The sequence below is a fragment of the Gracilinanus agilis genome, chromosome 2, assembly GCF_016433145.1.
Source record: "Gracilinanus agilis isolate LMUSP501 chromosome 2, AgileGrace, whole genome shotgun sequence".
In the NCBI taxonomy this organism is placed as follows: Eukaryota; Metazoa; Chordata; class Mammalia; order Didelphimorphia; family Didelphidae; genus Gracilinanus; species Gracilinanus agilis.
The window spans coordinates 287,733,435-287,748,578 of NC_058131.1; the positions used below are offsets into that span (position 1 = coordinate 287,733,435).

At 46.3% G+C, this 15,144-nt stretch overlaps 1 protein-coding gene across 1 annotated transcript in view; it reads left to right on the top strand.

Annotated features, from left to right (window-relative positions):
- Nucleotides 1-510: 510 nt before the first annotated feature.
- The window catches only part of LOC123237274 (tyrosine-protein phosphatase non-receptor type substrate 1-like), a 78,991-nt gene continuing 64,357 nt past the window's right edge, over nt 511-15,144 (top strand). Inside the window, exons 1-2 of the mRNA XM_044664094.1 lie at nt 511-559; nt 1,437-1,527. Of these exons, the coding sequence (XP_044520029.1) occupies nt 1,446-1,527 (82 nt within the window). The 5' untranslated portion in view covers nt 511-559; nt 1,437-1,445. The remainder of the gene's footprint in view (nt 560-1,436; nt 1,528-15,144) is intronic.

Genomic DNA, 15,144 nt, shown 5'->3' on the forward strand with positions numbered 1-15,144 from the left:
CAGTGCCCTCTGTCTCCCGTTACTCCTACAGTTGCCTTTTAAACTACCTTAAATCAATCCCGGGCTGAGCCCTTCTCGGGATGACTGTGGTAGGGGTTGGGGGGGGGGGTGTAGAGAGGTTTGCTGAACTGGTACATTGTTGAAAACCGAGCCCCATCTTAGTCCCGAATGCTAGGCAACGGCGGAGTGGGGGTGCTGGGAGACGTTATCGGAGGAATCGAGAGGAAAGGCAGCAGCCAGGGAGGAAGGGGAGGAGGAAGAGGAGGACCCTGCTGGGGGAAGCAGGACTGAGCAAGAGGGAAAAGGAAGCCTTTTGGAGCAAGGGAACGGGCAGCTGCGCGCTTCCGGGAGGGCGCGGGGCTGGAGCAGCCCCAATCCCGGGCTATTGTAGGTGCGGCTGGGGGAAAACCGGCGCAGACTCGGGAGCGCTGGGGCTGAGCTGCTGTGGGGGTGGCGGGCGGACAGACTATGTGATCGCCTGTGGAAGGCGGCCGATTTCCCCGAGTGTTTGGGAAAGGCTCCTGGGCAGCGCACGGGCACCACGGCCAAGATTGACCAGGTCAGTGCAGCCGGCGCACTCTCCCGCGCGCGCGCGCGCGGATACACACACGCACGCAACACACACACATACACATACACTCACACACACACACACACACACACACACACACACACACACACACACACACACACACACACACACACACACACACNACACATACACACACACACACACACACACACACACACACACACACACACACACACACTCTCCTCCTCATCCCTTCCATCTCTCAGTCTCTCGCTCGCTCTCTCTGCCTCTCTCCCTTCTTCCTCTCTTCTCTCCTCTCTCTTTCTTCTTCGTTCCTTCCTTTACCTCTGTCTCTTCCCTCTCTCCTGTCTAGGCTTTCCTCCCTAGCACCCGAGTTACCTCCCCCTTCTCTAGTTCTGGGTCTGTCAGTCTGTCTGGGTCTGTCTGTCTCGGCTTCTCTCCTCCCTTTTTCTCCCTCCTCCTCTCTCTCCCCTCTCCATTCTTTCTCTCCTTTCTCCCTTAGCTCCTCTCTTTTTTGTCTCTCTCTCCCCTTCGTCCGCGCTCCCTCCATCCGCTCTCTCTCACCTCTCTCTATCCTCCCCTCTCCCCCTTCCCCCTTTTCTCTCTCCTAACCCCCCCACCCCAACCCCCCTGCACATGAGGGCTTCTCAAAAATAACCGTGGCGTGGCATCTCTCTTGCTGCGCCAGGTCAGTTCCCTTTTCTGGTTTGGGGGGAGGAGGGAGAGGGGGAGGCAGGGGCGGAGGAGAGAGAAGGGACGGGGGAGGGGCGAGGGAGGGAAAGGTAGAAGAAGATTGTCATATTTCTGCTCCATCCGCCCGTCTGGTTGCCCGCACCGGGCTCGCTCCTCGCTCACTTGCCGCTTTCCTCTCGCTTCCCAACAGCAGAGCCCCATGGAGCCTGCCCAAGGCTCTCGCCGGCTCCGCTCCTGGTCCCTGCTCTGTCTGCTCCTGGCAGCGTCCCATAGCTGGTCAGGTAAGTGACGAGGCTCACCTGCTGCCAGGTGTCTCCAACGTGTGCATTTTGGGGTGGCAGTTTGGGAGCTTCCCTCTCTCCCTCCCTCCCGCTTTCCTTCCTCCTCCTCCTCCCTGAAAGGCTCTCTCCGCAGTCTGCCCTCCCTCCTGCTCTCCCCTCCCCTTGTCGCCCCCCACCCCCCACCAACACACATAGTGGGAATGTTTTCCAGGCATTCTGCTCTGTTGGGCAGAAGAGAACTGGAGTATTTAGAAAAGAGCCTTGGGCTTAGAGTCAGAAGAACTGGGTTCGAATCTGCTACTTCCTTGCTGTATTCTCTTTGGCAAGTCGTTCCAGCCTCATTTTCTTCATCTGTAGGGGGAAGCTGGACTAGGCGGTCTCCAAAGTCTTCCAGTTCTAACATTCTAGGATTCTGTGCTTTATGTAGACAGAGGGATGCATACAGGTGAGGAGGCCAGAGACACAAAGGGGAGAATGGTATGGAGCTGGTAAAGGGTTTAGCCCCAAATTCCTCATACTCCTGGGCCTCCCCAAACCTGTAATGCTATAGGACTTTCAGCTGCCAGATCCCTTCCTTCTGTAAGAGGACGGGGCCACCTTGCTCCCTGCTGTCTGATTTCTACTGCAGCGCTTTCTAACCTGACCTAATGACTATGCTCCCCCCCCCCCCAACACACACACACCTCTCTTCTCAGCTAGTAGGGCTAAGACACTGGATCAACTAAACCCTTTGCCGGGGCTTCCTTTTGGGAAACCAGAGGAATCTGCTGTGGTCCCCTCTCCCCCCCTCTCTCCCTCCGCCCCCCTGTCTCTCTCTCCCCCCTTCCTACCCCATCACATGACCAGAAAGGGTGACTGTTTCAATTTTAAAAAAGAGAGAGTGTGTGTGTGTATGTGTGTGGGGGTCTCTCACCTCATCTGGTGAACTCTGATTTCATTCCATCAGTGTCTGGGGCATGGTAGGAAGATTAGCATGGGGAGGGGGAAGGGTTCAGGAGACCTCCTGAGAGAAACAACACTTTGAAATACTGTGACTTTTTTTTCTTGTGGTCAGTGAAAGCATAACATTGGGATGTTCTTCTTTCTTCCTATTTTTCTGTCTTGTTTCTTCTCATTCTGTCACTTCTCTCTGCTTTTCTTCCCAACCCCGATACCAATAAATCCCTCTCTCAGGGAGCCACCTTATAGCAACCAGGGTGCAAAGCTCTTTAGGGCCATCATATCTTCATATTATTCTACTCTCTGTATGACGAGTCATTTTTCCTCTCTGTGGCTGTTTACTCCTCTTTAAAGGAGGAGGTTGGATTCTGTAGTCTCAGATTACTTTCTCCCCGAATATTCTGTATCCTTAGGGCCCTTTCAGCCTTGACACATTCTGTGTTGTATGTTCTGAGGTTTTTTTCCAGTTCTAATAGTCTGTGTTCTATTGGCCAAAATCCTTCTCAGACCTAACGTTCTAAGCATCTGCTCAAGCATTATAACATGTTGTTGGTATATGGTCTAAGAATATGGCTGGTTTCTCTCCATGTATATTATTTAGTCCCAAGCCAAGAAGTATGTTATAATTCCTGACTCAAACCTTTTAAAAACAAGAGTACTTTCCCCCAAAGGGGTTCCTGCATAGCAGGAAATGGGGCTTACTAAAGCACCTTTGGTAAGGGTGAAGAATCATAGGACTATGAAGTTTGAGTTGAAAGTGACCACAGGAGTCTAGTGTCTTCATTTTACAGATGAGGGAAACTGAGGCTGAAGGGCATTCCATGACTTGCCCAAGGTCATAGGCTGAATTTGAACTCGGGCTCTTCTACTTTAGAGCTAGTGCTCTAACCTTGACACCATTACCTTTTGGGGACCCATTGAGTCTGTGGTGTGTTGTAGTAAGCAGCAATCCCAGGCCCTAAGGAGGAGAGGAAGGAAGGGAGATTTAGATCTGCCTGTACAGTGCCTTCCAACTTTCTGCATTGAGGGGGGCCTAGGCCACATCTACCTCTGTCTTTCTACTCCATGCATATCCTGATGGAGAATGGAGTTAGTTAAAAGAAAGGGGATACCGGGATCATAAAGTGAGAACTGGAAGAGATCTGAGAAGCCATTTAGTGGACTCCCCACTCGCTTTACAGATGAAAAGACAGACTCCCAGAGGGGTTGTAACTCTTCCAGAGTCTCCCCTGTAGTAAGTGGGAGAACCGAACCCAGGGCCTCGGACTCCAAATCCAGCTTTATTTCCATAGTACCTCAGGGATGGTATCCTCCTCTCCTATCCTTCTGGTCCGGCCACCCCCACTGTCATCATTTCAAGAGGTTGTCATTGAGCCAATGCTGAGAGGAAGGAAGACTTGAAGCATTTGTATATTTCATGTCACCCTGGTGAATTACATCTGAAGTCTGACCTTTCCCAAGCTGGCCAGATGTGCCCTAGAAATTCATGAATTACTATCTGGCTATCTCTCTGACCATCCTTTTCCGGAGGCTGGAAAGGACATGATTCTTCCTTAGCCACCACTTGTTAATTTTCTGAGTGGGCAAGCTTAGCCAAGGTAGATTTTTAAGCCTTGGGCCTCATGGGTTTCTCCTTCCAGATCTTTCTCTGTTTGGATATATCTGGTTCTGCCAAACAGACAGTGACACTGATTAACAAGTGTTAAGACTGGCTGCCTGTTTATTTTGGGTGACCATCGCTTAGAATACTAACACCCGTCTCCTGTGACAGCCTTCTAGCAAATCTTCCCTTCTTTGCCTATAAAAACAATCTATAAACTGGCAAAGATTAAATCATAAAACTCCCGTTCCAATCCATTCAGCATCAATAGTCTGAGAAAGTGGAAACTGGAGGGGGCTGCATGAACGTTACAATAAATAAATCTTTTGAGCCTTAATTCTTTTCACAGAGGATAAATTTCTCTGCTGAAGACGATGAATGGGACTGAGGGGGTTGGACGGTCACTGTCTATTTTTACCTCTAAGGCAAGGGCACTATAACTCACCTCTCGCCATTGTCAGTATCTTCCTTTCTCTGGACTAAGCCCAGGATGCAAACCCTGAACCTCTGAGCAATACAGGGATTCCCTTCTGACTGGGTGGGTGCACAGAATTCACCTGGTTTGGCTGACTCACAGATTCATTTCTTTGCAATTGATCCAAGTCTGGGAGCGATGAAGCATGAGACAGTGGGAATAACATTGGAGTTGGAAGAGCTGGGTTCAAATTGTAACTCTCCCACTTAGTAGTCAGGAAAATCCAACCCCTATTCTAAGCCTTGGTTTCCTTCCCCAAAAAACAAAGGCTGGGGTGGGAGCAAGGGGGGCTGGGGGGTGGGGGGGGCTCGGTGATGCAGCTCAGATCCCTTTCAGCTCTGACATTCATTGGTTCAGTGAATTTATGAGAGGGCAAGAAAAGGGGTCTGGACTGGGGGCTGCAGAAGTGGGATGGAGCAGGCAAACAGTCTTTGTTAGAAATTGGGTTCGATCAAATGAGAAACTATAAAATGTCTCGTTTGGAAAGCAGCTTCTAAATGAATGACTGCTGGTGTCTGATGCAGAACCTGCCATTACCGCTTGAAAATAGTATGATCATGTGATTCCTGCCTCTTAGGATCACATGACCTAGGCTTGTTGGGGGCTCAGCATATGAAATTTGGAAAAGGGGGGTGGTGTTTTTGAGATAAATTCAACTCTTAAAAATGCAAAAGGAAGGGTTCTAAGGCGATACAGATGAACTTTGTTCTTAGAACCAAAATGTCCAAACCAGCAACAACCCTCATGTGGTAGTGCAAAAGAAGGGTTCCCTGGGGTTCCCAAGGCTGAACTTTGGGGGTTGAACCATTCTAAATCCCAGTTTAGTGACTCTTTCAGTGACCCCCTGCCATCTCCCTATTTACCTGTGTGAACTTGGGCAGTTTCTCTTAGCCTCATTTTCTTCCTCTAGATATTGGAAATATGGGTCCTGAGCAGGGGGACATTGTCATCTTGCTGTAGTCCCTTCCCCCCAAATCTCTCCAGACCTCTTAGGCAACCATGGACCACGGGGTTAGGGATCCCTGGGTATTTGTTCTAACTCCCTGTCTTTCAATACTCTCTGTTCTGCCACGCTTGTTGGTCTCTTGTCCAGTGTTCCTGGGTTCCTGCCAGTTCCAAGATTCTCTGTTCTGTGACCTAAGAGTAGGGGGGGTGAGTTGTGATCCAGCTGGTAGGTGGTGATTTGGTTTTTCCGACCACCCTTGGCCTTTCCTAAGTATTATGACATTTTACTAACGCAACTTTGCATACGTCTTGGACTTCATTTCACTTCCTCTTTCACAGAAAGAGGATTTTTACCACTGATGTGTGTCAGAGATTCTTTTAAACCAATGGGGTATATTTTTTGATCATGATGTAATGAGTGATGATGTTTTCTGAATGCTTTTCAGTCATTAGCTGTTCATTGCCTGAAGCCTTCCAAGGCCGATCCCAGTCCCATAACCTAGTGGAAAGAGCCTGGATTGGGGATGGGCCTGAGGAGAACTTTGCTGAGTTAGGTTCTGGTGATGCCATTGTATGACCTTGGGCTCTACTCTCTGACACTCGGTTTGATCATCTGTAAAATAAGGGGGTGGCTCCAGGTGATCTCTAAGGACCCTTCCAGTTATGACATTTTGGGTTCTGAATATATAGAGGCATAATAGAAAGATGGTTGGACTAGGAGTTAGGGGACTTGGGTTCTAGTCCTGTCCCTAACTTACTATGTGATCTTGGGCAAGTTCCTAATTCTCTCTCTGGACCTCAGCTTCCTCCTGTCAAGTGACCAGGATCGTTTTCTAAAGTGCATTATTTTATTCCATTTGTAGGAGTGGAGGTAAATTACTTTAACTGTCAGTGACAGAGCTGGGATGAAGGTTTAGGGTTCTTGGCTCCAAAGTACGGTGGTCCTCTGGGTTGAGCCCTGGCAAATATCTCTAATTGAAAATGCATCAGACTTTGGGGTGCTGGGGGAGGATATTCATGGAATCCCTGTGATTGAGGCTTCATAGAAGGGGTTTCAGCTCAGGGCAACGTTTTATGACTAAGTTACAGTTCATTTCTCCGAAATCCCCAGCTGATCATGGAAACAGTGACAGACCCTTGGCCTGTATGAATAATACATCAAGTGTAACTTAACCATAGCCAGTCCATTGACAAGGGAGCCCCAGGCCCAAGCCAGAGCTGAGTTCTTACCAGGAGTCCTACCTAGCATTGTGGGGAATTTGGGAAGCCAAAGCTGGAATCTTCCTCCTGTAGTTTCTCTGTGCCCTTTCCAGCAGATGGCGAGGAGGTGGATGAGGAGGAAGGGAGTTCTAAAAGTGTTACATGGATCCAACAAGCTTGTGTTCTCATTGCTTTGCATTGCCGAGAGCGACAGGTTATTTTCTTATGTGGAATCTTGGGCCGAGGGTCTTTTTTTGTTTTGAGTTGTTTTTTTAACATGCCCAAACCGTAAGCTTCTAGGCTTAAAAAAAAATGTTTCTGTAGCTTTCCTGCTGGTGGGGTGGGAGAGCTGAGCTGAGTCCTGGCAGACATAGTTTAGCTAGATGCCACTGTCAAGTGAAGGGAGATTTTGGCTTCTCAGGAGGAAGGCCTTCCTAGTAATCAGAGCTATTAGCAAGAAAGTAAGCTGTCTCCATAGGGAGTAAGTTCCTTGTCACTGGAAGAACTGAAGCAGAGACTGAATGCCCTCTCATCAGGGATGCTGTAGAGAGGATTCTTAATCAGATTGGGATTAAACTAGATGTCCTCTGAAGTCTCTTCCAACTCTAAGATATTATGATGGTTAAAGAGTGGGGTGGTCAGAGATGAACATGGTACAATAAAAAGAATATTGGCTTTAGAGTTGGGATGTGGGTTCAAGTTTTGGTTCTGCCTTAACCTCTCTGGATCTCGGTTTCCTCAGCCACAAAACCAGGGGTTTGGACTAGATGACCTCTGAACTCCCTCTTGGCTCCTAATTTGGGATCTTTAGATCCTTCTTCCACGTATCTCCTGGACAAATGTAGGTTGAAGTAGATGGTAGATTTGGCAAGGTATGCATCTGTAGAGTATTAGAGCTGAGAGGGCCCTAAGAACATGCAATTTTAAAGTGGAAAGAGATACTAGAGCACAGAACACAGGGAAGGGGAAACAATAAGCATTCCTATTATGTGCCAAGCACTGTGCTAAGTGCTTTTTACAAATATTGTCTTATTTGTTTCTCACAACAACTTGTGGGGTTGGTGCCATTCCTATCCTCATTTTACAGTTGAGGAAACTGAGGCAGAGGCCAAGTGACTTTTCCAGAGTCACACAGCCAGTAAGTATCTGAAGCTGAACGTGAATTCAGAGCTTCCTGACTCCAGACCCAGTGCTCTACACATTGTACCACCAATTATTTTTGGATTCAAATATTAGAATTAGAAGAAATTTTTAAAAATTTATTATTATTATTATTTTTAATAATGCTAACTTTCTATCTTAGTAACAATTCTAAGACAGAAGGGCAAGGGCTAGGCAAATGGGATTAAGTGACTTGACCAATGTCACACAGCTAGAACTGTCTGAGACCAGATTTAAACTAGGACCTCCCATCTTCAGCCTGGATCTCTATCTGCTGTGCCATCTAGCTTCTCCTAGAAGAGATTTTAACACATAGATTGTCAGAACTAGAAGAATTAGAATTCAAGCTGTCAGTCAGAGTGGCATATGGGAAAACACTCAGGCTCTAGAGTCAGAGGTCCTGGGTTCTAATCTCACCTCTGGTACTTTTTTTTTTTTTAATGGTGAGAATGGAAAGAAGGCCAGAAAGAAGTGCAAACAAGCAGGATCGTTCTGAAAATTTGACCTTAAATACTTAAAAAGAAAGAAAACAGTACATGCTAGAGATCTATAGTCTCATGTACAGATCATCTTGTACAAGGTACAAAGTCATTTATGTTCCTTGACCTCAGTTTCCTCATCTATAAAATTAAGATATTGGACCCCATGAAGGAGGAATTTTGGAAAATAGAATTTTAGAATATACAATTTCAGACTCGGAAAGAACCTCAGAGATCTAGTTTAACACCCTCATTTTGCCGATGAAGAAATCAAGGTCCCAAAGGTTAGATGAATTCTTGCTTCCTCGGCATATTTCTTTCAATGTTCCTGTTGATCAGTGAAATGGGGCAGAGGGCACCAAGTAATCCCTAGAGTTCTTCTGAGAACTGTTACTATCACAGAACGAGAGAACCATAACTAGTTCCAGATCCATGCAACTATGAAGGAAACATTTATTTTCACAGCCGAAACTGCTTTCCTGTTAACTTCCAGGGTTCCTGGGACAGAACATCCTTGCTGAGCCTATTACAAGATATATATTTCCCTGCCAGGCCCCTAGTCCAGAGGGATGCAAAATAGCTGAGGTGGAAGTTGGAAATGATGTAGGATTGGTTCTTTATGTCTGTAAAATTTTCTAGCACATCAGTTTTGAGCATCAGCATGGTGGATGGCCAACGTTTACAGCCACAGGCTAGAAGATAAGATCAGGTGGGCATGTCAGGGAGGTAAATTGGAATCTCTGAATGAGCAATGAACTTTGGAGCTAGGAAAGATTGTGGAGACAGGTGGGTGGTAATCACAGAACGTAGACTGACCAGAGTTCTGAGAGCCTCGCTATGACTCACATAGAATCATACTGTTGGAGTTGGAAGGTTCTGGGCCCTAGAAGAGAGAACAGCAAAAACGGAAGAGATTTGAATACCATCTAGTCCAGCTGCCTTGTTTTACAAGGGAGGGAACTGAGGCCCAGAGAGAAGAAGTAACTTACTTAATGTTACTCAACTGCGTAGTCACTGAACTGGAATTAAATTAAACCCAGGTCTCCTGACAACTAGTCCAGTGTTCTTTCCATGATCTCATACCAACTCCACATAGCAGTCTACTCCTCTCGCTGACAAAAAACAACAACAGTCAAAAAAAGCATTTTGATCTCATTTGAGTTTCACAACAACCCTGTAAGGTAGGAATTCATATCTTCATTTTTCAGATGAGGGAACTGAGGCATTAGAGAGGTCAAGTGACTTTTTTTAATATTATTTTTATTTAGAATTTAACAAACACCAAATCAAATGGGAATTTCCATATACATGGAACAGAAAAAGAGGGTTTGTGCATGAAATGGGAGCTTTCTATTATGTGCAGCTTACTCTTCTTTTTAAATATTTAAGATTAATCTTTCAAAGCTGTCCTGTTTGTCTGTGCTTCTTTATGGCCGCCTTTCTGTTCTCTGCATTTTGAAAAAATGCCTTATTGACCCTCTTTTCTTCCCCTCCTCACTATCTCAACTTCCTACTCCCTCCCCCCCCCCCCAATCCAATCATTGGTGGGAGGAAGGGGGTGGGAGGGAAGAGAGAGAAAAACAAAATCATTGTAACACTATCCCTACAAGCGAAAAAACCCAACCTCCCAGATTGTATCTGAAAATGTGTTTCTACATCTGGAGTCCATCACTTCTTTGTCATGATGTGGATAGCACATTCTTTATGACTGGTCCTCTGCAATACTGGTTCACCATCGCATTGATCAGAATTCCCAAGTCTTTCAAAGTTGTTTTCATTTACAATTATTGTCGTTATTATATAAATTATTTTGCTGGTTCTACTCACTTCACCCTGACTCAGTTCATATAGGTCTTAACAAGTTTCTGGCAAATTTGCCTGTGGTTATATAGGAAGTGACAGTGACCGAGGTGAGATTTGAACTTGGCTCTCTCTTGACTCTACTATTCTTTCTACTCTGTGACGAATAGGTTTCATTGTAGAATGGTTAGATTGAAACAGGGGTTCTACCACCTTTCTAGTTCCTTTTGGTGAAATTTTGTACTGGGATACCCAACAACTAGTTAGGGTCATAGTTAGAATTCACACGCAGGTCCCTGGGTCCAGTGCTTTCTCATCCTTTTGTCTTGCCACTAGACTTCACTGACTCGGGATGAGAGAGAGTCTGATGACTGGTGAACTCTGCCTCGCTTAAATCCAATTCACATTCAAGTAAAGACCTCACCTTGTGATGTCATTGATCCTCTTCAAAAACAAACAGTCAACAACTTCCCCCCCCCCAATACTACAGAATTTTGTTGAGCTGTTTCAGTCATGTAAGACTTTGTGACCCCACTTTGGGGACTTTCTTGGCAAAGAAAACTCACTTTACAGATGGTGAAACTGAGGCAAAAAAAGGTTAAGCTATTTGCCCAGGGTCAAAGAACTAGTAAGTATCTGAGGCCAGATTTGAACTTAGGGAGCCAAGTCTTCTTGATTCGAGGTTGCCATCTGGCTGTGCTTACCACAAACTATGGCTGGCTTAATAGTTCTGTTCTTATGGGTACAACACACTTCAGTTGACTTTGCACGTGTGAGACATGGGCACAATTGCACATGTGATATTCCTCTAAGTGTAGAATTATTAAGCCAGGTAGTTTAGACCAGTGATGTTAAACTTAAATAGAAATAGCGCCACTAAAAGGTACATATAGATCCGTGCAAGCTGCATATTGAGTTGGAAAACAAGGTATTAACATTATTGATGGTCTTATTGCATTTTTATTTATTTTGTGAAGTATTTCCCAATTACTTTTCAATTTGGGTCAGGCTGCACTCAGACAACATGGGACCTGAGGGCTGTGTGTCTGATGCCTCTGGATTAGAGTAATGAACTTGACCCAGTCAAGATATCTGATTATGAAAGTTGGTTCTGACACTTATTAGGTGGGTGCCAATAATTTCATTTCTCTGAATCTCAGTTTCCTCATCTGCAAAGTAAGAGTAATATTTAGATTACCTACTTCTCAAAGTTTTGGGGAGGAAAGAGTTTCGTAAGCCTTAAAGAAATGTTATAATTGTTATCATTTTTTTAAACCCTTGTACTTTCGGTGTATTGTCTCATAGGTGGAAGATTGGTAAGGGTGGGCAATGGGGGTCAAGTGACCTGCCCAGGGTCACACAGCTGGGATGTGTCTGAGGCGGGTTTGAACCTAGGACCTCCCGTCTCTAGGCCTGACTCTCACTCCACTGAGCTACCCAGCTGCCCCCCTGTTATCATTTTTTTTGAGAGACAAAGTGGTGTTGTGGCTGAAGCACTGACTCGGTGATCTTCCAGTTCTGATAAGACTTGCATTTTTTCCCTATGATTCCAAGTCATTTTTCTTCTTCGTAGAACTAAGTCTCGGTTCTTGGTTAAGACGGGGAGCCAACAGTCCAATGTAAATACTTACACCTTTAACTATGATCTAATTTGAGAGTGAAACTTTGTAGCATGATGGAAAGCAAGCCAAGCCTGTGGATCAGGAAAACCTGAGTTCACACATCACCTTGGAGGCATCCTGGCAGTGTGACCCTCCCTTAAAGTCTCAGTACCTGCAGGCAACTCTCTGAACCTCTCCTCAGCAGCAGAGGTGCCCTTTGTTACTGTTAGAGAAAGTTCCTCACCAGAAACTCCCCGTGCCAGTGACACCACGCTCTGGTAAAACAAAACACAACAGAGCAGAATAACATTCCTGCATAAAAGGAGGATGGGGTGTTTACTGTGAGAGAGCACATGAAGGAGATGTCTTTTGCAGCTGAAGGACTCTGGGAAGGCTTCTCAGAGGAGGTGTGAGAGCAGGGCCTGGAATGATGACTGAGATGCCTGGCCCGGAGCTTTCGGGTTCGCAGGGCGGTAACCAGGAAGCTCTCTCTGAAACCAGGACAGGTGTGACTATCTATTTAAAGCTAGAGTGTCTCTTTTGCAAGCTTCCCGCACCTGCGCCACCCGCACTATCCCCAGCATGATCATTCACCGTAAGCCTATCTGTTCACTTCACAGTTTTAAAGTGGTATCTGTCGATTTTCCCCGAGTGATTTCCCACTAATGCCAGCTCCGGAGCAGGGTGACAGCTGCTGCCACCGCCGCCTCTGCTGCCACCACTAGGTCCTTTTCTTTTCCTCCAGTACCAGACTACTCATCCATTCATTCCCCAAGGGTAATAATAAGTTAGAAGGGCTTTGGTTGCTTGGAGGAAGGGCCCTCGGTGAGCTTGGCTAATAATAATTGCTTGAATTGCTATTTTGGTTGACAATTTACAAAACACTTAGCTCACATCAACCTCGTGAAGTAGGTTGTGTGAATGTTGTTATCCCCATTTTACAGGGTAGGGAACCTGAGGTCTAGAAAAAAATCACTTAACCAGGGTTACACAGCTCAGATAGTAGCAGAGCTGGTATTCAAAACCTGTGTCTCTTCTGACATAGCATAAAACTGAGGAAAAGGCCCTAATATCCTTTGTCTAATAATCCCAAGAGTTGGAGCCGCTAGGTGGCTCAATGGGTAGAGAGCCACTTCTGGAGTTGGGAGTCCTGGGTTCAAATGTGGCCTCAGAGTAACCTTGTGACCCTGGAGAAGTTACTTAACCCCCATCGCCTAGCCCTTACTGCTTTTCTGCCTTGCAGGAAAAAAAAATAGTCCCAAGAGTAGCAAGCAGGCTATTGGCCATCACTGGCCCTTGGATGTTTGTCCTGAACAAGCAAGAGGGGGCAGGATCTTTTCCAGCTGCTTTCTCGACAGCTAGATACAGGCAAGGTCTCTGGAATATACCTCTTCTCTGATAGGAATCCAAGAAATGAGCTGACGTCAGTTTTCAACAGAAGCCCTTGATGCTTGGTGACTTGCCTCAGTCCCACACGTGCACACACTTTAGACCGTTGGAGCTACGAGGGACTTAAACAGTAGCTTTTGGCTGGTGTAGTGCATCAGAACGTCAGAGCACAGAGACCCTAGGGACGACACCTAGATGGTAGCTAGGTGGCATCAGCAAACAGATTTAGACTTAACAGACTTAGAGTGGAGGAATTCAAATGCTGCCTCAGACACTTCCTAGCTGGGTGACCCTCTTTCAGCCTCAGTTTCCTCATCTGTAAAATGTGGATAATATTAGCCCCTAACTCACAGAGTGGTTGCAAGGTAAACTATAAGAAATATTGGGAGAACTCTAACATGTTAGATATAAATGCTAGCAACCTAGTTCAACCAGATCCTTTTAGAGGTAGAAAAACAGAGGCCCAGAGAGAGGAAGGGATTTCTCACAAGGGAACTCCCCTTCTCCTGGGAACATAAAAGAAATGACTCGCTTGCCCACAGTGCTATCCCGGAAGGAACCACACAGACTCTTAACACAGAGGAAAGGGGCAGCCAGCCACCAGGTGCTGCCAGGGCAGAGTTCTTGGGTAGAACAGATTCAAACATGAACTCCTCGTACTATCTCACTCGGAGGTATATCTCTGTGAATCACTCTCCAGCAGGGCTGGACTGAGGCCAGCTTAGCTAATGAGCACAGAAAAGCATTTGGGACTGGCTTTCATACTGTTGCTACATAGCAGCTTCCCAATGGGAGGAAGAGCTCCCAGGTTAATCTAATGCAGGTAACCTGGCATGGGGCACGGGCAGCCATTCCCAAAGTCCACTGCTACAGCGGGTGGCAGAGCTAAGAGATGAGGAGAGTCGTAGGATGAGAAAAGCCCCATCTAGGAATCTGGAGCCCTGGGCCCTAATCCTACCAATATCTCTGATTGGCTGTGGGATCTGGGCCTCAGTTTCCTTTTTTGTAAAGTAAGAGGACTGGTTGAGATGGTCCAGTGGGGCCATCTGGCTCTGATGTTCTATGGCTTTACGAGTTGGATTCTTTGGCACTGCCATTCCCAGGGCATGCCAGAATGTCTTCACTACCTTATCTACCCCCTTCCCTCATCTAAATCTTTTCTGCCTTCCTCTTCTACGCCTGAAAAAGGATCTGCTACTAGTCATGTATATCTCAATGTGAATTCCAGTCTTGGATTTCCTTCTCCCAGGAGTATTTGAATTTTTCATCTGGTTTTCTAATCGGGGAGTGAAAAACTTTGTCCCTGGATGTAGGAACAGCTATAAACCCAAGTGTCAGAGCTGGAAGGGAGCCTAGAACAAACTCCTCATTAGAGGCCTAGATAGGAGAAGAGAATCGCCCACAGTCATTCAGTAAGTTAGTGTTAGGAGTCAAGATTAGAACCAAAGACTTCTGATTTTCCTTCCTGTACATTTTCAGTTGAGCTAATGTTAGGCACCACCGGGCAGGAGTGGAAAGGAATGGGGGCCTGGACCATTGCCCTGTCATCATATCTCACCCTGGAGGCAGCTGGACAAAGAGGCAAATTTAGGAAAAACTGCCCAATAATTAAAGTTTAGTGAAACGGGCCACCCTGGTGCAGTGGATAGAATTCTTACTGGAGTCAGAAAAACTCATTTTTCTGAGTTCAAATCCATCCTTAGGCATTAGCTGTGCGATCCTGGGCAAGTCACTCAACCCTATTTGCCTTGGTTTCCTCATCTGTAAAATGAGCTAGAGAAGGAAATGGCGAACCACTCCAGTATATTTCTTCATCCATAAAGTGAGCTAGAGGAGGAATGGCAAACCACGCTAATATCTTTGCCAAGAAAACCCCAGACAGGGTCCCAAAGAGTCAGACGTGACTCACCCTGGAGGCAGTTGGGCAAAACACCCCAAATGGAGTCATAAGGAGTAAGACATGGCTGAAAATAGCTGAACAACAAGGAAGTAGCAGGTTCCTTGACATCTGGGGTCTTCAAAGGTTAA